Here is a 24,532-nt window from a genome sequence, read left to right as displayed (position 1 = left end):
GTAATAACTGATGCCCTTAATGAGGATTCCAACTATCAAGGTTACATTGTATTCAGACAAATTTATGTAACGTAATAAAGTGCCTAATATACTTTAGAAATATTTCTATCCAAAATTAATTGCAATGCATTAATGTCCCAAAAGATAAGCTTTTGTTAGCACAGGTCTTGCTAACCTGTGTTGTTCTTCAACGGTGCAGAATGAGCTACTTCTATAGAAGATACAGAGATACAGAAACACAAGTAACTTTAATGATTTGTAGTAAACAAAAAAGAAGCTGGAATCTATGATCAAAAAATGGAAACAGTTACAAGTGTATCTATACGGAAATCACAAGATTTAACAGCTTAACATCAACCAACTGCTGTCAAAATATATTTAAAGAAACCAAAGAAAAACTACAAAACAACTGCTTAATAGTGGTAGACCCAGTACAACGAAGGGAGAGGGAGGATAAACACAGAAAATGACTGAAGGAGAGTGAGCGGCAACCCTCAAAGTTGTTTCACAAACAGGGATTCAAATCAGAGGAACACACACAAACCTGTCTAGGAAATGTGACCGATGAGGCAATAGAAAGTGACTAAAAGTCAGTTATAAGTCAAAAATGACAACCCAAATCCCAGAGAGTCTTAAATTATGTAATCCAGACATTATCTAACCCCTCAGATTTGTTTGGTGCTATGGTGTTCATCATTCTCCATTAGGATGAAATGTGGGACAAACACATTACTGGTTGGAGAGCTTTTTCAGAGCCGATTCATCCTTGAAGGTCAGGGTCCACAGTTTATCACTGCATTTACATAGTGCATTTCTTGATATGGAAAAGTAACATGTCAAAAGAGGAATTACAATAAAATTTATTTTTAAATAATCCGCAGAATCTCAAACTTACAAATAAATGAACTTTAATAGGTTTATTAACTTCACACTCTCAGTATTCTCATCCAGGACTTAAACTGTTCTCTAGCCCACCAGGGACCAAACCTGGCCGGGCCCACAGTGTCTCCCTTCCTATGTCTTTAATGTTAGCACTAGATTCAATTTCTAGGGAGACTTACTCAAGAATTCTGCTTCTTAAAGAATATTTTTAAATGATCTCATTTACCTTGTCGATTCATTCACAAATGAGAACACTTCAATCAGAGGAACCTCCCCCAGGCCTCCCATTCTCAGGTGGTGTCCTGTCCACTCTTCTCATCAAACCTTAACTGTCTTGGTATTAGAAGTAAGTCCTTCCCACTCCTACCCTTAGACTTACTGTTAGAGCCTTATGTATCACATGGACAAAAATCTGTTCTAAATCAAGTAATCCCCAACTTCTGCCTCCACAGCAATCTAAAGTGGAAAAAAAAAAAAAAAAAAACCTTTACAAAAAAAGAAATTAAGACCTTCAAAAACAATTATTTTAGCATATATAGCAAGGTCTACCAGAGAAAGACTGGTTCCTAATTTGTTAATATTTGATTGACAATTTGCTAGTCTAGTAAGACCTTCTAAGCAATATTGATACTAAAATGTGTTAAAGAAAATGCTCTAAGTGTGCATATGTATTTATAAGTGTATATATATATACATATACTCTAAGTGTATCTATACATACATATACTGTAGAGAAACACAGTTACAAAGTGATAGCTAACAATAAGCAAGTATATACAATAAAAATATGTACCATAAGCCCGATGTTTTCACCACCTAAGAATAATGTTATGGTTTAAGTCATGATTTCTTGATGAATAGATAAAAAGGGATAAAAATGTAGGAACTGACATCCACGTACATTATAAGAAACTAAACACAACGTAAGATGACGACAATTGTAGACAGAAGAATTTAACACCTGTGGTGGTACATTAGGACCAGGTACTCTACTTTCATTACAATAAAGCCAGAATCAATTATTTGACAATATTCCTTGTTCACCAAAGGATGGGAAGTATTTTTGCTGGTGGCAGCAAGTGTGGATTTTTTTCATCAAAGAACATTAAAAGGCTGAGATGATAATGATACTACTTGTATATTTAACCCATAGTTCTGAAACTCTCTCCTTAATCTTTAATAGCTGATAATCTGAATAAAAAGACATGATGAATCAAAACATACACCAGTTTTAAAAAGAAACATCCTTCAAAGCAATCTCAGCATCTAAATGGCAAACACAGAATGAATTCCTAATCTGGCATAAGTTTTTTTTTTTCTTTTTTAATTCAAGGAAAAAACGTGCATGAATGAGTCTACCTATTTGTAAACATGTATATGATGAAAACAGTGCAATGGCTGGTTCTCACACTGTGTAAGTTCAATTTGAAACATTAATCTGGTGCGATATTTAGCTGTCAAGAGGGAGCAACTCAAAGGACATCACACAATCTATAAACCAGCTGGAAGGAGCCATCCAGACTTTGCCCTGCCGCACCCTCTCTGGGCGATGGTTAGACAGATCCTCATAGATGATATACTGCGTGCAGAAGCGCTGATCGGAGTCAGCTTTCGCATGGTACGCGACAGTATTGATGGTCTGAGTCACGTCGCTGTCCGGCTTGGGCTTTCTACTGAGAACCTGGCCCCCAGCTGCAGTGACAAGCTTAACAAGGTTGTCCTTTGGATGGTGTTTGAAGGCTCCCCCAAAATAGAAGTAGCAGCCATCAAACAGCTTTGGCAACTGAAATAACAAGAAAAAACTTGTTAAAAGCAGATGAAAACATTTAAAAACACTGCATAGGAATGAGGAAAATAAAGATAAATAGTCATGAGCAGTTAAGAAGCTGCTTCAAAGAAGTGCTGGGATAAGCTGCATTTCAAGTACACTATTGGGTCAGGAAAAAGACTTCGCTTTATAGATTTCCTATTTATGATTGCTTCCTTGAGTCACCATCTCAGGTACTTTCCCCCCTTCAGATTTTAGGTGTGCTTTGCGTATGCATGTGGGAACGAGTGTGTGCGGGTATGTATTTTAAAAAGCAAACAAACACTGCTCATCACACTTCTTTTAACAGAATGTTATTCATATTTGGTGGGACTTAAAGCCTCAAGAATTCCTAGGGTATCTGAAATGTACTTCAGGGATCCTGGGCTACATTTAATAAAATTATAGGAGTAACATCATTTCTCTGGATCTTTATCCAGTTCTGCCCATCCTTACTCAGGTCTCTATATGTTACCAACCTCAGGTCTCCAGGACAGTCCTGGCGGGAGGGTGGCCTCCAGGGTTCCAGATACATATTCCTTGGGGTAGAGTATGTTATGATGCCATGGCTAGGGATCCAATTAGCTATGAAACACATTTCTTTGTGTTCTATTGAATAAAAAAGTTTCACAGTTGTCTTCTGCGAAAATTCTTCTTCGTCATTTCTAATATATATATGTACACAGGATAATGGAATAGCATCCATTAAACCTGCAGTATGTGGCAATAAAGACATATGGGAACTCAATACAAGCAGCAGCCATAAGTCTTCTTTCAAGTGACTTTCTGCATCTGAGACTTCTCCCCAGATTCTGAAAGGTTTATGGGAATGTTCAAGATGCCAACAATCCATTAACAGTATGAAATTATCACCTTCTGGATTTTACTGCTCATTGTGATCATCTCTCAGAATCAAGTGCTTGAAATAAGCACAATTAAAATTTTAATCAGTCACCTGTACTTGTTGAAAGGGCAAGAGAAGTTTTTCCTGATGGTGATGATATAAAGTTATAATAAGAACAATGAAAGTAGTAACAAAAGAAAAATACCAGCTGTTCTTTGTTGAGCCTGCTTCGCTGTGGTCCTTCAGGAATCTCATACTTTTCCTCCTGTTCACATGCTTTTCTTTGTAGACATGCTTTCACCCCTAACAACAACAAAAAAAAAAAAGGATAAGAGGAAAATAAATATCAAGTATTTGTTTCTTACTGAAACAATTTACCTAGATGACTTTTCTTCTCCATCACTGTTTTAAGTATTGTTCTGAAACAGAAACAGACACCTTATTTATGTTAAAACAAAATATGATTAAAAATGTTTTCCACGTAAAGAAAATATAAAAAAATCTTTCCTTCAGAGGACTGAACAATGAAGTAGTACTGAACACTAATTTTAGTTTCTTTTCTGAGAAACCTAAATCAATACGCTGTTCACAGCAATTATACAAATCTAAATTTTTATTTATACCAATTACCAAAATGAAGGTGAATAAAAAGTCCCTCATGTAGTGCAGCCCACAATGGTTTGAACCTGAGGGCCTACCAGCAGCACCTCTCATTTCCAGTCCTAGGTCTACCCTCCTGTTAGATTCTTCAGTGGGTCCACACACCTAGCTCAGCTGGGCACCCAGTAGGGACACTACAGTGCTTGTCCCAGAGCCTGGGACAGGTCTGGGATTTGACAGGTACACAACTGAAGTCTCCCGTCCACGGACAACTTGGAGAATATGCCAAATGCTTTAGAGATGTTTCAATAGAAATGATCCAAGATGCTGCTTTAATATATAAAAGTCGGAAGATTTTAACAACCGAATTCTCCATCTCTCCAAAAGCAGAGCTCTGTCAAGAGACTGAACTTTTTTCTTAACCTGGGACTATTAACGTATATTCAAATTCAACATTCAACTCTGGGATATCTATAATTCCCTATCATGTGATTATTAATTTGTTAGTTTTGCTTATGCTTTGGTGTGCCTTCTCCCAATGTTTTTAATACAAAATTCATATTTAGCCAAGTTTGTTATGATGAATTTCTGAATCTTATTATTCTCACTAACTTATCATAAATATAATGGTTCTATAAAAACTGTTGGGTTTCTGCATTGCATAAAAATTGCATTTTAAAAATACTGTAATTTTTAATAATTGCCCACTGAGTAAAAAACTATCTTTCTAATGGAGCTAATATTAAAATATGTACTGTCTATTGAAAAGGAGTCTCAAAAATTTTGACTAGGTCAAAGTATCATACTAGAGACACTGCCAGTGTGCTTACATCATATACTGTTTCTATATTAAAAACCAACCTAAAAAACATTAGCAATCTAAATCGTGGACTTACCTTAAACTTATTATTTTACATGTGAATATTTGTTTTTACTTCTCATCTCTTCAGCATGAGCCACCCCCCCCCCCGCCCCGCCTTCCTAAACCTCCTTTCCTATAGCTCTGCAGAACATTCCTATCAGTATCTTTAGATGAACATGCCAGCATATAAAGTCAAGGACTGAATACTCCCATGGTAACTACTGTAACAAGTGAATGGCAAATGTCTAACTACAAGGATAAATAAATGGGCTGTGCCTATGCCGGCTGCTTACCCATTTTGTAAATTTATTTGGTTGATTATTTAAACTGTCAAAAAAGCCTATTTATTACACTGGTATCTTTTGATCCTGGCACCGTGCTGGCATTAGTATCAATCAGCAGACACAAGAATGTCACAAACTGCCCAGGGCAGTCACAAACAGGGCAGCATGGCTGTTTCAGTGCTTCTGTAGTGGGAAGGTGCCCCAAATCATAAAACTTACAGCTTTATAGCAGATGCTCAGTACAGTTCTATAGGGTAAGACAGGAAAATCCATTGCTCTAATTAGTGAGTTGAATTAAGAATACATTCCTCTGATGTTCTCTTATTCTAAGCAATAATCTGCCAACTCTCTGTGCCACTTATATCAAGTTAAAGAAGAAAATAAAGCATTTTCCCCCTGAAAATTAAAGAATAGTGTCCAGGTCTTTAATAACATGTTTGAATGATGACTAAGTATTGTTAATTGCTGTCACAGCACAGAAAACATCAATTTTTGAAAGTCAGGAGTGACATCTAGTCCAAGGGTTGCAACTCGAGTGTCTCCGAGGGCCCTCAGATTAGGTAAACGTGTGAGGAACATCATGTTAAGTGGTAGGAAGCTGGGGAGACTGCAACCACTAGGAAATGTACAGGAAACTTGAAACTTGAAACTTGAATGGCTACATGGGACAGAGCTGGTCCACATAAGTCGTATCTGCTCTGGTCCTCAGGCTGCCAATTTGAAACTCTTGATGCTTTGTCTAATCGACCTCTTCATTTCAGATAGAGACTGAAGTCTTAAGAGATTTAAGCAGTTTTCTCAGTGACACAATGGAGATGAGAACTCTGATATCTTCCAATTCCTAGAGAAGTTTTTTTAATCTTTTTTCTTCTTTAAGCTTTACTCTTTGTTTAAAAAAAAAAAAAAAAAAAATGAAACATCTAAGGAAATGCCAGGCATTTTCTACACAGATTTAAGGTATTGTACCTCTCTTACAATAAGTCATATAACCACTTAGTAGATGACTAAGTAGGAGGATCCATATTTTTTAAGAGATTAGCAAAAAGTATAACAAATGGCAAAAAGTGCCGACTATCCTGGGGGAGGGGGTATGGGGCGAACAATGCATTTGGCTTTGTTTTTAGTGAATCAATGATTTTACTTAATCTGATGCCTAAATTGCTACTCTTCTCAACATTTACAAAAATTACAAATTCGTATCAATTTTCTAGTGAACCTCTTTTGAGGTAAACCAAGATTTACTAAAAGTAAAAAAAAAAAAAAAAAAAGAAACTTTCAGCAATTTAAAGTGAGACATTAACATCATCAATGAAATGGAAGAATCTACCAGGCAAAATATGACCTAATTAACAAGTCAAAACAATGGATGGTATTTACAAATTTTTATTTATTCAATAAAAAGTTAAGCAAACTGCAGCAAAAATTCTTAAACCCATCTTCTGTGTTAAACAAAGTATCAGAACTTTCATAACAGCCACTGACATAAAATCATCCAAAATACAATATATACTGTAATGCTTATTCTCTCTATATGTATGTCAAAATTTAAAAATAGACCACTTTCTGGGGCACATGGGTGGCTCAGTCGGTTGAGCGTCTGACTCTTGATTTCCGCTCTGGTCATGATCTCGCAGTTTGTGGGTTCTAGCCCTGTGTTGGTCTCTGTGCCGATATCGAGAAGCCTGCTTGGGATTCTCTCTCTCACTCTCTCTGCCCCTTCCCTGTTTGCTATCTATCTCAAAAATAATAAACATTAAAAAAAACTTTAAAAATAGGCCACTTTCCTCCAATTAAAAGATACTTCTTAAAATTTAACCAAAAAATGTGTTATGTTTATACCATGTACTTGGCAAAGTCGTCATTATTTCATCATCCGTCACTAAAATAGTTCAGCAAAAAGAACTTATCCTTTATCCTCTCTTTTGAAGAAATAAGCAGCATATACAAGACCACTTATTAGCTTTCTCAGCTAATAATTTCCAAACTGAAATAACTAGGTAAATAAGCTATGTTATTTATGTAAACACAGATTTCTACATATGCCGGAATGATAGATACTTTATAATGTGTCCAGCCACTATCCTTATAAAAAGTTTAGATCCTTTCTTCCTTTTCACATGTTCATTGTTTTGGGATTTTGACTGAAACTACCATTTTCAGAAATATAGGAATGAAGTACCGGTTTTTTAAAACTCAGAAATTCTTTTAACCCAGATATATTCCTGATCATGTCTACTATTTCAGGTAAGCTTTCCTTTGGCCCCGATCTTATTACTTTTTTATATATGGGAAAGCAGCTCAATTCCCCAAGTGCTGCTTAACTCAAAGTCATTAACTCAGTCATTAAGGGAGCTCTGGCTACCTTAGTAAAGCCTGGAATCTTTGCATAGTAATGCAGCCTATGGATTCTGGGCTACAATGGCTTTAAGAGAAGCTTGTACTATACAGAAAAATATTCCTTCATTCTAAATCTCTAGTAACCACTCTTAACCTCCTACATCTCATAACATCACATATATCAATGAATGTGTATTTTCACAAACCGCTGGTGATGTTTGTGAATCTATACTAAGCTTAATCAGCTTTATCTTAATCTAGTTTTAGAAGGGGGAAAAAATCTAGTTTTACATCATGGAAATGGGAAGGAGTAGGAAAAAAGGGGTCCTTGAAACCACAGCTATACACAAATGATTACAGAATACAATGAAGATGGAATAAAGCTTTCACATGGAGATCTGTTAAATGTCCAGAGGGGGAAACTACCCCTCCATGAAGGGCTATAGAATCTGCTCTTTTTCTTCAAAACCTAGAGCAGTAAATAAACCCTTATTTTAAAGAACTGCTATTTTTCTGGAGCTATCCATAGCTGAAATAGCACTGAAAATTTCAGAATTAAAGATCACTCTCAGCCAACATGTAATGTCCTAAAAAAATAAACAAATAAAATACAGAATCAAACATCATTCTATGTCAAAATTAAGTCCTAATAAATATGTCATTATATCCAAAGTGGACACTTATGGAACTCAAAATATTAGTAAAATAAATATTGAAGAATTTACCCTCTGACTCTATTAAAAATGAATATCCAAATTGTACAAACAAAATACTTTATTTTTCAAATGCTTTTCAGTTGCGCTTTTTAAGCAAAGAGCCTATGATATCACTAAACTTTAGAAAAAAGGAAATCATCACAGGAAACCTTACACAACTGTGACAAAAAAATGGAAAAACAACTTATGCTCTCCCTGCAATTTCTGAAAACCTGGGTGGCCAGTACAAGAAGAAATAAGTCCCATATTACAAAATGCCACAGAAAAGAGTGGAAGGACAATGAAATGAAGGCTGAAAATATAAAATAAAAGCTCAGTGTTCCACTCAGGCCATCATCAACATCTAGACTTGGGATATCACAGGAAACACAACTGCAGATCATTAGGTTTTGTAATTCTATATAAATACCAGTTAACAACTGGCTATTTCTGGCTACTTTTTAGGCCAGTATTCTAACTACAAACATATTTATATATAAAAACAGTTTTCTTCATGGGGTAGTATGCTGAATTTATTTATTTTACTTAATGTATATTGAGAAGCAGGTCAAATTCTATCTTAAAAATGTATTATAGGCTGTATCATAAAATTTTCTTAGGCAAAATATGGGTATCAATTCTAAAACCCTGTATTATTCATAATATCAAAATAATTCCCTTTTTAGAGTTGTGGTTAAAGATCAAACTCAGTCTAATATCCAAAACCTCTTCTTAATAAAATAATTTAAAAATTCATACTTGGTATTCTTTTTTAGTCATATATTTAAAGTTTATGTATGTAGGAATTTCCTCTTTGATTGGCAGGACAATCACCATAACAAAATGTCCTTGGTAGTCTAGAGAACAGGTGTAAAAGATCTGGCATGTTAGACTACAGAAATGTACACACAGGTTCTAACTTTCCTGATAAACACTGAAGCTCTTACCTATACAATTAATCTTTGGAAAGTTGAAAAAGAAGATATACTTTCTAATTGTTATTCAAATTTGAGAAGCTAAATTTCTTCCAGAGAGCATGGATTTCACTCAACTGACACACATTGTTTTCAAAAGTGTTACAAATTGTGCTTGCTTCGGCAGCACATATACTAAAATTGGAACGATACAGAGAAGATTAGCATGGCCCCTGCGCAAAAGTGTTACAAATAGGACTCTGCCTATTAATCCACCAGTTTTCTTTTGATTGTTCCTTTGCCTGTATGCTTTCACACATTTATCTAGGGTTAACAGTGAAGATATAATTGTTTTATGCTTTTTTAAAATGTAAACAATCCTTTTTTATAATACTTCAAATGTAACCATTATCGTACAATAACATGATTTTTTTTCAGAAACTATCTTTAAACTTTTCTTAATTCTTTCATATTTATTCCCCCTATGTCCTGCTATTAGAAATAACAATGAAAATGTTATTTTCCGTATTTCTTCCGTATTTCTGGCTTAGGACAAATTCTCAGAAGTGGGGCTATTAGATCAAAAGATGTTTTTTTGTTTTTTTTTTTTTAATGTTTATTTATTTTTGAGAGACAGAGAGACAGAGCATGAATGAGGGAGGGGCAGACAGGGAGAGGAGGACACAAAAACCGAAGCAGGCTCCAGGCTCCGAGCTGTCAGCACAGAGAGCCCGGTGCGGGGCTCGAACTCACGAGCTGTGAGGTCATGACCTGAGCCGAAGTCAAAGGCTTACCTAACTGGACCACACAGGTGCCCCAAAAGATGTTACTTCTTTCAAAAAAATAATCCTCAGAGTATTTTTGGTGAAGGATTTCTGTAAGCATGAAGTTGCCTATCAATCTTAGTTGACAGAATGCTTTGGTATATTTACTTTTTGGTAATTAGCAAAGTTTAAATAGAACTGAACAGATTCTATTTTATTGAAGTGAATACAATTTGAAGAAACATTGTAATGGAAAAGTGTGAGTCTGTTAACCTGACTACGAGGTTATATGATTGTATAACGATTGTCTTTTAGGCTCCATTGTCCTCAACTAAAACAAAAACAAAAGCACAAACAAAGTACCCTATGTGGTGCCTCCTCACCTCACAGACGCCAGCCCAATGTAAAATGCCAGCCCAATGTAAAATGTTGGGCACGTTCCCCCAGCAATGCCCTCTGGTGCTAAGGAATTTCAAACCTTCTCCAGCAGCAACTGTATTTAAACTGAGATGAGAGTGGGCAAGAGAGAGAGATTACTAAAGAAAAGATGACAGCCATCTGCTCTCCTCTTCACACTGAGATGAGAAATGAAAAGGCAAAAGAAATTTTTTTTTAAAGGTTAGGCTGGAGGAAATTTTGAAAGCAGGGTACTACAAGGACAGGTCAGTAAAAGAGGTTTCCCCCTTTTGAAGGCTAGGTTACATCTTTAGCACGCAGTGCCACCTTACTCACAGTCTAGAAGGGCGATACAAATTACGTATTCATGCATCTTCTATTTTTTTCATTCTAGACATGTTTTAACAACCTTTGGACAATGATGGTTCTACGTTGCCTGTGAGGAACTGGCACCAGACCAGGGCGTAAGCCCTAAAATTTAATCTTAAGGAACTTTTCCTATCTCTATTTCCCATTTCTACAAAATAAAAACTACAAAACAGATGGCTGGTACAACAGTATCACTATGGCTTAATCTCAGAATCTTTGTTGGTATATGCATTAACTATGACACTGTAATATACTCTCACATATCACATGGAAAAAATAAGAGATGGACCAAGTAAGACAAAACATGGTTAAACAGAAAATATCCAATAATTAAATTTAGCAGTAATTCTCTAGTGTTCGTGTGTTCAAATTTGTTTAATTTGTTAAATGAGTCAATTATCCACAGAGAAAAGTTTAGATAAAATTTCCTCTTGACGACTCTTGGGTAGTTCAGTTGTTAAGCATCTGACTTCGGCTCAGGTCATGATCTCATGGTTCATGAGTTCGAGTCTCACATTGGGAGAGCTCAAGCCCTGTTTTGGATAAGCTTGAGGCCTGCTTCAGGTGTACATGAGCCCTACTTCAGGTGAGCCCTGCTTGCTTTTTTCTTTCTCTTTCTCTTTCTTTCTCTTTCGCTTTCTCTTCTCTCCCTCCCGCCCTTGTGCCACTTCCCCTCAAAAAAAAAAACAAAAAAATCCCACTTGAATCTTCTTGGTTTATGGAAAATCCCATAAAAAGATAATAGTGACATTTCTGTATAGTTAAGCCAATAAAGATTTTGTCTACCAGCAAGCTAATGGATATCTTCAAACACAAGACCTAGTTTTAATAAGTCATAAATCTTTACAATTAATTTTGAAAGCTTTGGTTCACCTCATCTTTCTTCAATGTGGATGTTTTCAGACAGTTTTGAATAGACTTGAACATTTTTAAAAATCAAACTGACACGTCTGACACTAAGATCAATGTAGTGAGAAATAAAGACTAGAAGAGAAGGTATTTGCAGTTTCTTGCCTTCTGTTGATACACCCAGTGACTATTTACAGTAACTGTCTTAAAATCAGTAAGAGATCCCATGCATCCCTTATCCCACAGAAGCACTGACACTGGAGTGTTATTCACGACTGAGAATCACCAAATGGCACACTATTGAGTCAGTTTGAGTCCATGGTGATTCTATAAAAATGACATGGCTAAGCCATTAAACTGACAAAACTTCCATTTCTTAAAGGCAGATTTTATGGAAACCAATCATGTAGCCTGTATATTTAACCAGATGCAAGTTGAACATATTCACAAGAACTAGACTTAACCGGCAATGCCTTAACATTCAAAATTTCACACGACTTCTTCATTGTTAAGACCTTATTATTATGAAAACCCACTCCTTCTGATAACCACTGGCAAAATTTCTGCAGCAGGTTCAGTAAAACAGCATCTACCATCATGGAACCATTTTAAATCAATGTTTTAAAATGACTGAAGCCCAATAAAACTTGCCACAGATTTGAAAGGTAAAAAGAGGTTCAAAAATAAGAGTAAAGCAGAAATTTTTTTTCTATGTACGTAATAACCCAGTCCAATTGCTTATTATACTTCTTAAATTGGCCATGACCAGGAGAGACTAAAGGAGAGACTAGTAACAGTTAGGGACGAGAACAGATGAGTGGCAGTGCTAGTCGTAGCCTCAGCTGGGTCTGACCTCTGGGTGGACACGGGCATCGCAAGGAGAGTGGCGGCTGCCTTTAAAAAGGACATGAATACCAACTGCTAAAGGGAAACTGTTCTACAAACCAAATTAATTTCAAACTGAGATTAAATTAATAACACAATTAAGATATTGGTAAATCAAGCATTTCTATCATAAAACCTTCAAAGCACAAAGCCATAACATAAAGTTTCTTAAAGCTAATTCTAATCCATCATTCGCTTCTTACAAAGAAAGTTTCATCTAAAATACTACTCTTTTTTAACTTTTAACTTTTAACTGAAATAATTACAGATTCATAGGAGGATGCAGAGATGTCCCATGCGCCCTTCCTCCAGTGTCCAATGTTAACACCCCACACACTACAGAAGAATCTGACACTGATACAACCTATAGGGCTTATTCTGATTTCATAGTTATACACGCACTCAGCTACATGCGTGCACACGAGTGTGTGCAGGTCTATACAATTTAATCACATGTGTAGCCCTGGGTGATGTACCCACCACTGGGGTCCAGACGCTCAGCTGCATCATCACAAGACTCCCTGGGCAACCTCTTTACAGCCATTACTCTTTTCTAAAAAATTAGTTAACAGAAAAGGTATACACATTGTCCTACTTCAGCCATCGTATCAAAAGTAGATACTTTAGCTACTGAAGAATAGGAAGTAACTCCATAGGAGCTTTCTTTCTGTCTGAAGTCCTAAGTGAATCCAAGGTCAGGAAAAGCAAACAAGTGAGAGCAGGGAAGGTAGAAGGCAGCTCTGCAGGTGGTGGTGCTGGACCAACCAGAAGCAGGTAAGAGTTTGGATAATGTCTGGTGCAATCGCCCCAAATCAGGGAGTACAAGGCAGTCTAACTCCTAACAGCTTCCTAGAATATACTGGATCACTAAGAAAGCATACACAGTTTTTAGAAATCATAAGGCAAAAGCAACAAATTATTTCACGTCATGGTAGTATATTTAAAATGTGTTTAAGTTACATATATTGTTGGATTGCTGGAAGCTTAAAACCCATTTACTCTTTATTAAAATAGTTCCTATTGTGAAAAAGAAGACTTTAAAAAAGACTAAAAAATTCTGTGGACACTCATCAAGAACATCTAAACAATACCACCAACATAGGAAGGAAGCTTTTTCAAACTGCAGCGACTAACCAGAGGTAAGAAAAATTAGCGTTAAGTTCCTTGAATAATTATTGGCAGTAGTACACCATAAAAAATGAAATTAATTGGGGTGCCCGGGTGGCTCAGTCAGTTGAGCATCCGACTTCAGCTCAGGTCATGATCTCACAGCTCGTGAGTTCGAGCCCCGCATCGGGCTCTGTGCTGACAGCTCAGAGCCTGGAGCCTGCTTCTGCTTCTGTGTCTCCCTCTCTCTCTGCCCCTAACCCACTCACATTCTGTCTCTCTCTCAAAAATAAATAAACATTAAAAAAAAATTTTTTTTTTAAATGAAATTAATCTACTCAATTCATTTTGTAGTTCTCCCAAATCTAATACTTACATTCAAATTTTAAGATCCAACATCCATTGAGAATCCCAAGCATACATTTTAGGGTACTTTGAACTGTATCTCCAGGAACAATGACATGAGTTACTAGAATACAAAAAAAGAAGTAACAGAAACAAATATATACCAAAAAAATTCTTCAATGATTATAACTAGTCTGTGCTTCATAATCTGAATTTTCTTCAAAAGCAACCATTTGTATACTTAGATATAAGACTTTTTAAACTAAGTATCACTCTCCATCCTGACCAACAACATGAAAAACCAGATCATAAACCATGTATCTTAAAGCCACATTAACATATATTTTTCTTTTATTTTCAAATTGTAATTAAAGAATTAAAGTATTACATTGCACACAATTTATTTGTCATTAGCAAACACATAAGTTTGCCCTTCTGACACACTGTTCTGTCCTAAAATATGTGCAAAGCTTTAAACTTTACATTTCCCGACTAAATTAGGTCTGTAAAAACATTTTAGATTATAAGATTCAAAGTATACTGCCATTCCCCAATGATTAAAACATATAATTGATGAGGGGAATTCTACAAATAAAATAGGATTGCCTATTTAAAATTTTTTTCAGACAAAAATAAGTATATAAAAATCCTCACCTGTACTGTCGAATTCAGCACATTTTTTAGCCTTAAGAATCACTGCAAGCTCACTGAGCATTTTTTGCTGTTCTGAAGAAAGCCCGCTGCCTATAAGCACGAGAGGTCCATCCCTACGCTGACCAGTGTTTGTCTATTAATGAAAGGGGAGATACCACAGTGTTAAAATCATTTAAAAACTAAAGAAACCTATTAACTTTCACTTGATAGAAGTTTGAATCTCAGTATTTATCTTCCTCTATCTAGTAATTCCCCATAATTTCCATCGAATTGTGGCTCAGAACCTAATGCTCAATGCATTTGAATAATTTATAGTCCTTCCTCCCCACCTCACCCCAGAATAATATGCTAAATAGTAATGTAAACGCAGGGCATCTTGTTTCCTTGATTCTAAACTGGATCTCTCCAGAATTTTATAACTTCATTCTGTCACCAGTAAGCCTTTCTTAAAAAAATTATTTATAATCTCTGCACCCAACGTGAGGCTCGAACTCACGACCCTGAGATCAAGAGTTGCATATTCCACCGACTAAGCCAGTGAGGAGTTCCACCTTCTTTTCTTAAGTAACCCAAAACACCCACTTAAAATTATTAATTCCCTATCTCCCCTCCACTAACTTATTCTACTAAAGTTAAACTTGGTTTGGTCTTTTTTTTTTTTTTTTTAATTTTGAGAGAGTGTGTGCAAGCAGGGGAGGGGCACAGAGAGGGGGACAGAGAATCCAAAGCAGGCTCTGCACTGCAAGCATGAAGCCTGATGCCAGGCACAAACTCACAAACCATGAGATCATGACCTGGGCTGAAACCAAAAGTCAGGGGCTTAACCAACTAAGCCACCCAAGGCACCCCTGGTCTTTTCATTTTAAACTGAGATTATGTAAAAAAATCAAAGAACACTAGAGGCGCCTGGGTGGTTCAGTCAGTTAAGCGTCCGACTTCGGCTCAGGTCATGATCTCGCTGTTTGTGAGTTCGAGCCCCACGTCAGGCTCTGTATTGACAGCTCAGAGCCTGGAGTCTGCTTCAGAGTCTGTGTCTCTCCATTTCTCAGCCCCTTGCCTCCTCATGCTCTGTATCTCCCTATCTCTCAATAATAATTAATGTTAAAAAAAATAAAAAATAAATCAAAGAACAGTAAAGCGTCTAACAACACTGAGCTCAAAAACAGAAAACAAATTCTTTTTTTTTTTTTTTAATTTTTTTAAATGTTTATTTCTGAGAGAGAGAGAGACAGAGGATGAGTGGGGGAGGGGCAGACAGAGCGGGGGACACAATCCGAAGCAGGCTCCAGGCTCCGAGCTGTCAGCACAGAGCCCGCCGCGGGGCTCAAACTCACAGACCACGAGATCATGACCTGAGCCGAAGTTGGACGCTCAACTGACTGAGCCACCCAGGTGTCCCAAGAAAACAAATTCTTAACATCAAAACAGTTACCTATCAAAACCAAGACAATTAAAACAGACAAGAAAATACAGAAGATAGACTAGATCCACCAACAGTAATAACTCAATGCAGCTATGAAAAAGAATTGCTCTAACAAAGACCAATATTTTCAGTTGTACAGAAAGAAGTAGAACTTCCAGGAGACAAAAACAACAAGTATAAAGAGAAAACACCAATGGATAGCATCAAGTGAAAGATTCAAAGAAACAATGAGCTAATGTCTTCAACAGCAGCCAAGAGAATTTAACAAATGGAATTGGAGAGTCAGCCAAAAGCTACCTGATAAAAGACAAGCAATGTCCCGGCAAAGAAGAAAACAAAAAGTAAATCAGCACTATTGTGTTAAAGAATAAAAAGCCAAACACAGTCCTGTAATTTTCAAATACAAGACAGAAGGCCCTCCAACGTGTGTGACTTTTTATGCATGGGATTTTGGGGTTCTCAAAAGCTCTGAAGAACAAAGTGAAACAGTATGGTCTGATCACCAGTGCAGTTCAACAACTAGATTAGAGAAAGTTAGTGTTTAAATATTCACATATCAATGTAGTGATAATTCATAGTCTAATGCCGTACCCTATAACACTAAGTTGTTACCTACATCTATAAACAGATCGATTCTAATCATTCATTCGCTCAAAATATATTCAATGAAATTCTGCCATGTATTAAGTAAGTACATACACAACATTTTAAAAAAATTTCTATGAAAGGTTTTTCTAATGGCGATATTCAGCACTTGAGTCTTGAAACTTGAAAACTATTTGAAAACTAAAGTTGATGTCCAGTTTCCTGGGGCGCCTGGGTGGCTCAGTCAGTTGGGCATCCATCTTCAGCTCAGTTCATGATCTCATGGTCTGTGGGTTCGAGCCCCGCGTTGGGATCTGTGCTGACAGCTTGGAGCCTAGAGCCTGCTTCGGATTCTGTGTCTCCCTCTCACTCTGCCCCTCCCCGACTTGCACTCTGTCCTCTCTCTCTCAAAATAAATAAACATTTTTTAAAAAATTAAAGAAAAAAAAAAAAAGTTCCGTTTCCTAAGTGCACCTGGGTGGCTCAGTTGGTTAAACGTGTCACTCTTGATTTCTGCTCAGGTCATGATCTCATATTCATGAGACTGAGTCCCACATCGCTGAGCATGTAGGCTGCTTAAGAGTCTCTCTCCCTCTTGCTCTGCTTCTCCCTGACTCGCATACACATGCTCGCTCTCTTTCTCAAAAAAATGTTGTTTCCTGAATTATTCATCTGAGGTTCAAGTTGCAAAGGTCTGACTGGACATGCTATACACATCACACACATATTGACATCACATTTCTGTATATGTTATCTTTCCTATTCACTAAGTTATAAGGTGCTTTTACCATGTCTAACCTAAACACTGTAAACATTCCCTAAGATGAAAATAGTGTAGTGCACTTGATGGATCATTCAATTACTAAATAATAGTAAAAAATAGTGATTCAATAATTGTCAGTTATACAAATATGTGCCATAAAAATAGCTCTAAATGGAACACGTTACTTTCCAGTTTATGTAACTCCACTTCAGCTAAATGAGTTCTCTGTACAAAATACAAGAGTGAAAAGATATCAATTCTATATATATAGCATATGATACTATCTCCATCAGCCTGAGAAGAGCACCAAAGTGGGTCAAGCATTTTCCTATCATCGTTTGTAAGTCTGAACAAAAAATAGAAAACGACACTAATTTCTCATAGTTAAGGAATACTATTAACAACAACAACAACAACAACAACATAAAGCAAACAGCCACCAAAGCCACACAACTGTTGGGGGCAGGAGCTGTGGGTGAGGAGGCACGTGGTTTGAATAAGCAGAGGTTATTCACCATGAGGTTCAAAAGATGTTCAGAACACATCCAAGGGTTCAATACCCTGATTTTATAGATATTAGTTGCTATGTACATGGCATTAAACTCTTATGAAAATTTTTCTTAAATTCTTAATTAATGTTTATAAAAAATAGGGTTTGAAATTATGAAAAGAAAAAGGATAAAAATGCTACTCAAAAGGAGCATGGGCAGAGAAGTAACAAAATGAACACAGCAACAGCCTTTTAAGTCACTAGAGATAGCTTCTCAGATTTCAAACAATGCCTTCCAACAACCATGAAACAAAAATTCTAGATTGGAAGTAAAGACACTCAAACCCCACACACTTATCACCCAATTCCTTCCACATGATGCTCTTCCTGAAGCAGCTCCCAGGACTTGGAAATCACAAATCTGAAGGAATTCAGACTCAGCTATTAAGCACTTGTCCTGGTTTTAGGAGCAAGCATGTATCAGGGAGGGCCCTCTAGTACTCTCTCATGCATTTAACATACATTTATTGAGAGCACCTACTATTTGCCAGACACTGTTCTCAGTACTGGGGTTGCTACATTAACAAAAGAGGCAAGTCCTTGACCTCATGCAGGTTATAGTCTAACTGGAAGGGAGGGTAGAAACCCAATAAAATAAAAATGTATTTTGTCAAATGATCAGTGGTAAGGGAAAATAAAGCAGGGTTGGGAGGATACAAAGCCCTGGGAGGCTGCTACTTGAGAAACAGTAGTACAGAACCCTCTTGGATAGGACGACACCCGAGTGGGATTTAAAGGGAGTGATGCAGAGTGCCACATCTATGTCCAGTTCCCTACAATTGTCCCTGTCAGAGAAAACAGCTGGTGCTGAGGACTTGAAATGGGAGCATGTTGGTGGATTCTAGAAACAGTGAGGCGGTGCAACGTGGCTGAAAAATGATGAGTGAAAGGGGGTCTGGCAGCAGCTGAGGGAAGACAGATTCCAGAAGGACACAACCCTTTCACCTTAGGACTTACCATATAACCATTATCTTTTCCTTCACCAGAAATCTACCATGAAGATAGTAATAATGATACTGTGAGGCCATGTCCATGAGACATGCAGAAGGTACAGGCTTCTTACACTTTATAAAAACACAGCAGTAACTGGGTAGAACTGAGGGGGGGTAAACAACTTCCTCTTTTCTGAGGACATCGCCATGTTCACACTCCAAGACCACCGTAAAGGTATCTTTGTTTTTGACACATTTGATGTAATTCTTCTCCAGCTTTTCATAAAAGGAACATTGGCAAATGACAACTCAGTCATGCTATGTTCTGCCAGTAGAGTTCAAGTCCAAATGAATAAATACATGCCAATTTACACCTATTAAGTATGGTGGAACTGAATGAGTACTGACCTAAGATTTAAGAAATTCAAGTTCTCACTAGTCCATTCAAAAAAACCCTACTTTCTTTCTTCCGTTTTTTTTAATGGCTCGTTAACCATGAGCAAATCATACTAGGTTTCAGCTTTCTTCTTTGTAAACTAGTAAATTTCTACTAGTAAAGTAGAAAGATTTCTACTTTCTCCTGCAGTTCATTATGAAAACCACCTTGGTGCACACTTGCAGGGCTGACGTCCAGGAGAAGGCAGGAGATAAACAGCTGTCAGAGCACAAAGGTAACCAGCCTGCGACAGCAGCTATGACCACATCTTTGACCTGAACTCATCCCTTTCTCTCCTCTTCCCCTATCTGAGCAGCTGAGTGCACCCACCACACCCCTCTCTTGAAAAACCCTCTTCTTCTCTCCCTGCCCACATCACACCACCATTTCCCATCAGAGTTCTGTTTACCACACAGCCTCCTAACCAGGTTTTGGTCTTGGCCCACTCTCAGCTGTCCTCTGCGGTCCCAATACACTGAAAATGCACAAAGAGTGCCCTGTTGCGTAGTAATGTCTAAACTCCTCCTGGGGGGAGCCAAAGCCTTTTACATTCTGATCTCAACTTCACTCTTGACCTCTGGTTCTTCTCTGATAATATACCTTGTGCTCCTCTCACACTAACTAGTTTCTCAGATTTCAAAGATTCTTTATGCTTCCTTGTCTATGAGTTCTGTTTCCTCAGATTTGGACTGCCATCCCCACTTTGTATACCTGACTGCAGTGCGGCAATGCTCACTTCCTCCATGCTAACAGAATCCCATTTTTCCAGATATCCACTCTTCAAGAACCTTCCCTGCCTCCAACCATGAAGTATGTCAACACGAACCGCGTGACCAGTTCTGACCAGTAAGACATAAGGGGAAGTCCAGTGGAAGGATTCTAGGAAGGGTTTTAGTCCTTCTTTTAATGGTGGACACAGTCACATGTGCAGTTGTGGCTATCACCCTATAACCACTGGAGGGAGATTGGTGAGGACAAAGCCACCAACCTGAGGATGGCAAAGCAGAAAGACAAAGAATTTGGGTCTCTAGCGCAGCCATTTAATTGCTGAACTCACCAAAGAAAGCTATTCTAAATTGGGATTACCTTTATATAAAAGAATATACTGCCTTTAGGCATTTGAGTAAATGTTTTGTTATCTGCAGCCAACAGCATTCTATTAGATACCTTGCTAAAACTTTTACCTTTAAAAGTTTACAAGCTTTCTTGTTACCTTCTCTGTGAAGCTCTTCTGATCCCTTCTGGAATCAGCTTCTTCCTTCTCTGTGGATCTCCTGTACATTTTTATGGCTTCTATTATAAATTCATTACAGTATGTAATGAACTCTTTTTATATCTATATTCACCATTAAACTGTAAATTCCTATGGAATAAGCATTCTTTTCACTTTCTCTAGCTTGTAGCTCTTTCCTGAACTACAGACTCACGTGCCTGTTCAAGATCTCCACTTGCTGCCTTAGAGACATAAAATTGGTCAAGAGAATTATTGATTTCCTTCCCCCACAGCAGGAAACGGCCCCACCATCTACTACCCCTTTGCTAGTCATATTAATTCTACTTTATCCACACTTCACATATAATCCATCAGAAAGTATGGTACCATTAACTCAAAAATAGACACTCAACTTCATACTTCTCGTAATTTCCACTATTACCTTAACCCAGGAGGTCATGATAGCTCATCCTGTCACAATGAAACAGTCCTCAGTGATCTCCCTGCCTCCACTCTTGCCCCACCTCAGTCTCTTTATTACAAAGTAGCCAGAGTGAACTTCCTAAAACATAAACCAAATCGTCATTCCCTTGCTTTAAATCCTTTCAGCGGTTTCCAGTACTCTTAGACACTGACTAGTCACCGTCAAGTAGGACCTTCTCTCTAACCTTCAAATATGCCACACTCATCCACTAAGGGACCCTATACACTTGCTTGGAACACCTGTCCTCCAGATGTTCACCTGGATACCTCCTCCTCCTCATTCAGGTTTCAAATCAAACATCAGTTCTCTAAAGGCCCTCCAATGACTCCAGCTAATGCAGTGCCTTTTCTGGAGCCCTCAAGCTCCACTCAATTATACTCTACAAAATCTTCAAACCACACAATTTAAGTTCCTGAAATTATTTCATTTACATTAGTTTACATATTTACAGAGTGTCTCTGTAAGAGACATCTGTCTTACAGACATCTCTGTCTTACAGACATCTATATTAGAATGTGAGTTCCTTGAGAATAAGAGTTCTATCTGTCACACTGATTGCAGTATGAATGCTCCCTAAAATATATATGGGAGTCAATAAATATTTGTTGATGGATTTATTCTGATTATAATAGTCTTTGAACTCACAGTAGCTAATACAAAGAAAATGTTCAATAATTTTTTGGTGATTGAAAGCAATTTGCTAACTGGAAATTTATGTATTATGTTCCTTCCATAATCAATTTCAATAAAAGACCTAAATTTCCCAAAGCCTAATCCATACTTACTACTGAGCAATGGCGAGTTGATGATGATTCATTCTCCTCTGGTAGCAGCAATAGTGACTTCATATTTTCACCGTCTGCATAATCCACAGGCCGCAAACCAAATATGTTCCTGGTAAAATAAGTGCAGATGGGTTTAAGTAAATAGAATGTGTGACTTGATATTTAACTAAATGGATGCACCAGGGGATAAATTTTTTCAACTTCCTTAATAATACACAACTTTTATACTAAAATAAATGACTCAGAATTCATACAAAGCATAAGAATCAAGTATCACAAGCTGTTGAATTCAATGGAAAAAAACATGTGAAATTTCAATTTGATATCAGACCATTCTAGGGAGTATTTTTAATTGGATATATTGTTACTTACACATGAATTTTTTCACAACTCTGTATTCTTCTGTATTCAAATTCACATTTTTAATATAGCTTTATAATCATTAATCACCAAGGGTAGGATGCTTTCAAATGCAAATAAAAATAATTTACCATACTTATTATAGTCTCTGTATTCTATGTCAACAAATACAGAAATTAGATAAATACACAGGACAAGCATTCAGATCCTCTAGAAAGAAAACCGTGCCACATGACAAACAAATGAATAAAGTAGTGGACAGGGCACTTTTAAAATTAATTTTAATATGTATGTACATTATATAGTAATCACAGCCATCAAGAAAACCAACTGTGGTTTAGGAAATAAGTTGATGCAGACTTCTCAGCATGTGCTAATTCATAAGTCACTGAATATTACACTGGAAGGGAATTCAGAGACGTGTAGAAATCTGTTATTTCATAGATAAGAAAACAAAAAGGTTCCAATGACTTAACTAAGGTTGTGTTTTTCCTTGTTTATTCCAATAATATTCAATACTGCCCATCATTCATTTTTTATTTATAAGTAAATTGGTAAAACTGTACAACTTTTGTCTACTATTCCACTTCCTTACACATGGTTTCAAAATAATTTTAATATATTGTATTATGATAAAAAGTTTTCTAAAATGATAGAGTTAAGATGGTGGAGAAGTAGAGGGGACCCTGGGCTTTCCTTGCCTCTCAAACACAGCTGCTTTGAAGTCAGAGTACTTGGAACACCCAGGAAATTGATCTGCAGAGTGGCAAAGGACCTTCACAGCTGTAGGGAGACAGCTTGGCAAGTACGAGGTGCATAGATGTGAATCAGCAGAGAGAAAAACAGCTTAGCTGTGGAGGAAAAGGGAACCTTTCCATGAAGAGACAGAACAGAGAGGTGTTGAGATAGTGCAGCATTGAGACAGCACAAGAAGAAAACCTCCCTGGCCCATGGACAGGGGAACGAGAAGTACTGAGGTCTCAGTTCTTTTTTGCAAACAGCTGATGGAGCTCAAACTCTGAGGTTGTGGACGTGCACAACTCTCTTTGGAGCAGAACTGTGGAGCATGCTCCTGGAGAGAAGGGACGAGGTCCTGGAGTGCATAGTGTCGTGTAGTGATCTTTGGGATACACTGGGAGGGAACAGTCCCCTTCCTGGAGTACTTTTGGAAGGGGGTTTACTGCCTCCCTAAGGACAAAAGACCTTGCAGGTGCCAGCCAAGGGTCTTTCTTCAGCAGAGAGGCTCTGCTCTGGAGGAGGAAGGGAGTGAGTCTGAGTGATGCCAGGTCCTTTAAGACTTTGGGTTTTGAATCCCAGCTGTGCGCCAAAGAAAAAACACAGGAGAGTTATGATGCAGGGCAATTTGACTGCCCTAGCTATTCTGGGAGGAAACAATCAACAAAACTAAAAGGCAACCGACGGAATGGAAGAAGATATTTGCTAATGACATATCAGATAAAGGGTTAGTATCCAAAATCTATAAAGAACTTATCAAATTCAACACTCAAAAAACAAATAATCCAGTGAAGAAATGGGCAGATGACACGAACAGACATTTTTCCAAAGAAGACATTCGGATGACTAACAAACACATGTAAAGATGCTCAACATCACTCACCATCAGAGAAATACAAATTAAAACCACAATGAGATACCATCTCACACCTATCGGAATGGCTGAAATAACTCAGGAAACAGATGTTGGCAAGGGTGTGGAGAAAGGGGAACCCTATTGCACTGCTGGTGGGAAAGCAAACTGGTGCAGCAGCTCTAGAAAACAGTATGGAGGTTCCTCAAAAAATTAAAAATAGAACTATCCTACGGCCCAGCAATTGCACTAGTAGGTATTTATCCAAAGGATACAAAAATGCTGATTTGAACGGGCACATGCACCCCAATGTTTACAGCAGTGCTATCAATAGCCAAATTATGGAAAGAGCCCAAATGTTCATTGACTGATAAATGGTTAAAGAAGATGTGGAATATATATATAATGGAATACTACTCAGTGATCAAAAAGAATGAAATCTTGGGGTGCCAGGGTGGCTCAGTCAGTTAAGTGTCTGACTTCGGCTCAGGTCATGATCTCACGGTTCATGAGTTCAAGCCCCACATCAGGCTCTGGGCTGATGGCTCAGAGCCTGAAATCTGCTTCAGATTCTGTCTCTCCCTCTCTCTCTGCTCCTCCCTCACTAATGCACTGCCTCCCTCTCTCTCTCTCACTCTCTCTCTCTCTCTCTCAAAAATAAACTAAAAACAAAAAACATTAACAAAAAAGAATGAAATTTTGCCATTTGCAACAACATGGATCGAACTAGAGTGTATTATGCTATGTAAAGTCAGAGAAAGGTAAATATTATATGATTTCATTCATATGTGGAATTTAAGAAACATAACAGATGAACAT

The 24,532-nt window shown here is 37.4% G+C and overlaps 1 protein-coding gene and 1 pseudogene across 4 annotated transcripts in view; one reads left to right on the top strand and one right to left on the bottom strand.

Moving 5' to 3' along the window:
* Window positions 1-229: 229 nt before the first annotated feature.
* Window positions 230-24,532, bottom strand: part of BARD1 (BRCA1 associated RING domain 1) — an 82,586-nt gene continuing 58,283 nt past the window's right edge. For 3 of the 4 annotated variants that reach the window (XM_060623459.2, XM_078450899.1, XM_078450900.1), the window contains 5 exons: window positions 21,766-21,874; window positions 14,595-14,727; window positions 13,972-14,064; window positions 3,739-3,836; window positions 230-2,665 (listed from right to left, as the gene is read on the bottom strand). In XM_060623459.2, coding sequence (XP_060479442.2) covers window positions 2,333-2,665; window positions 3,739-3,836; window positions 13,972-14,064; window positions 14,595-14,727; window positions 21,766-21,874 — 766 coding nt within the window. In that variant the 3' untranslated portion in view covers window positions 230-2,332. The remainder of the gene's footprint in view (window positions 2,666-3,738; window positions 3,837-13,971; window positions 14,065-14,594; window positions 14,728-21,765; window positions 21,875-24,532) is intronic. The other variant, XM_060623460.2, reaches the window with a different exon arrangement.
* Window positions 9,397-9,497, top strand: LOC144617328 (U6 spliceosomal RNA; annotated as a pseudogene).

Source organism: Panthera onca, chromosome C1 (assembly GCF_046562875.1).
Source record: "Panthera onca isolate mPanOnc1 chromosome C1, mPanOnc1 haplotype 2, whole genome shotgun sequence".
Classification (NCBI taxonomy): Eukaryota; Metazoa; Chordata; class Mammalia; order Carnivora; family Felidae; genus Panthera; species Panthera onca.
The sequence above is the reverse complement of the archived record's forward strand: the minus strand, read 5'-3'. Positions and strand labels throughout refer to the sequence as shown.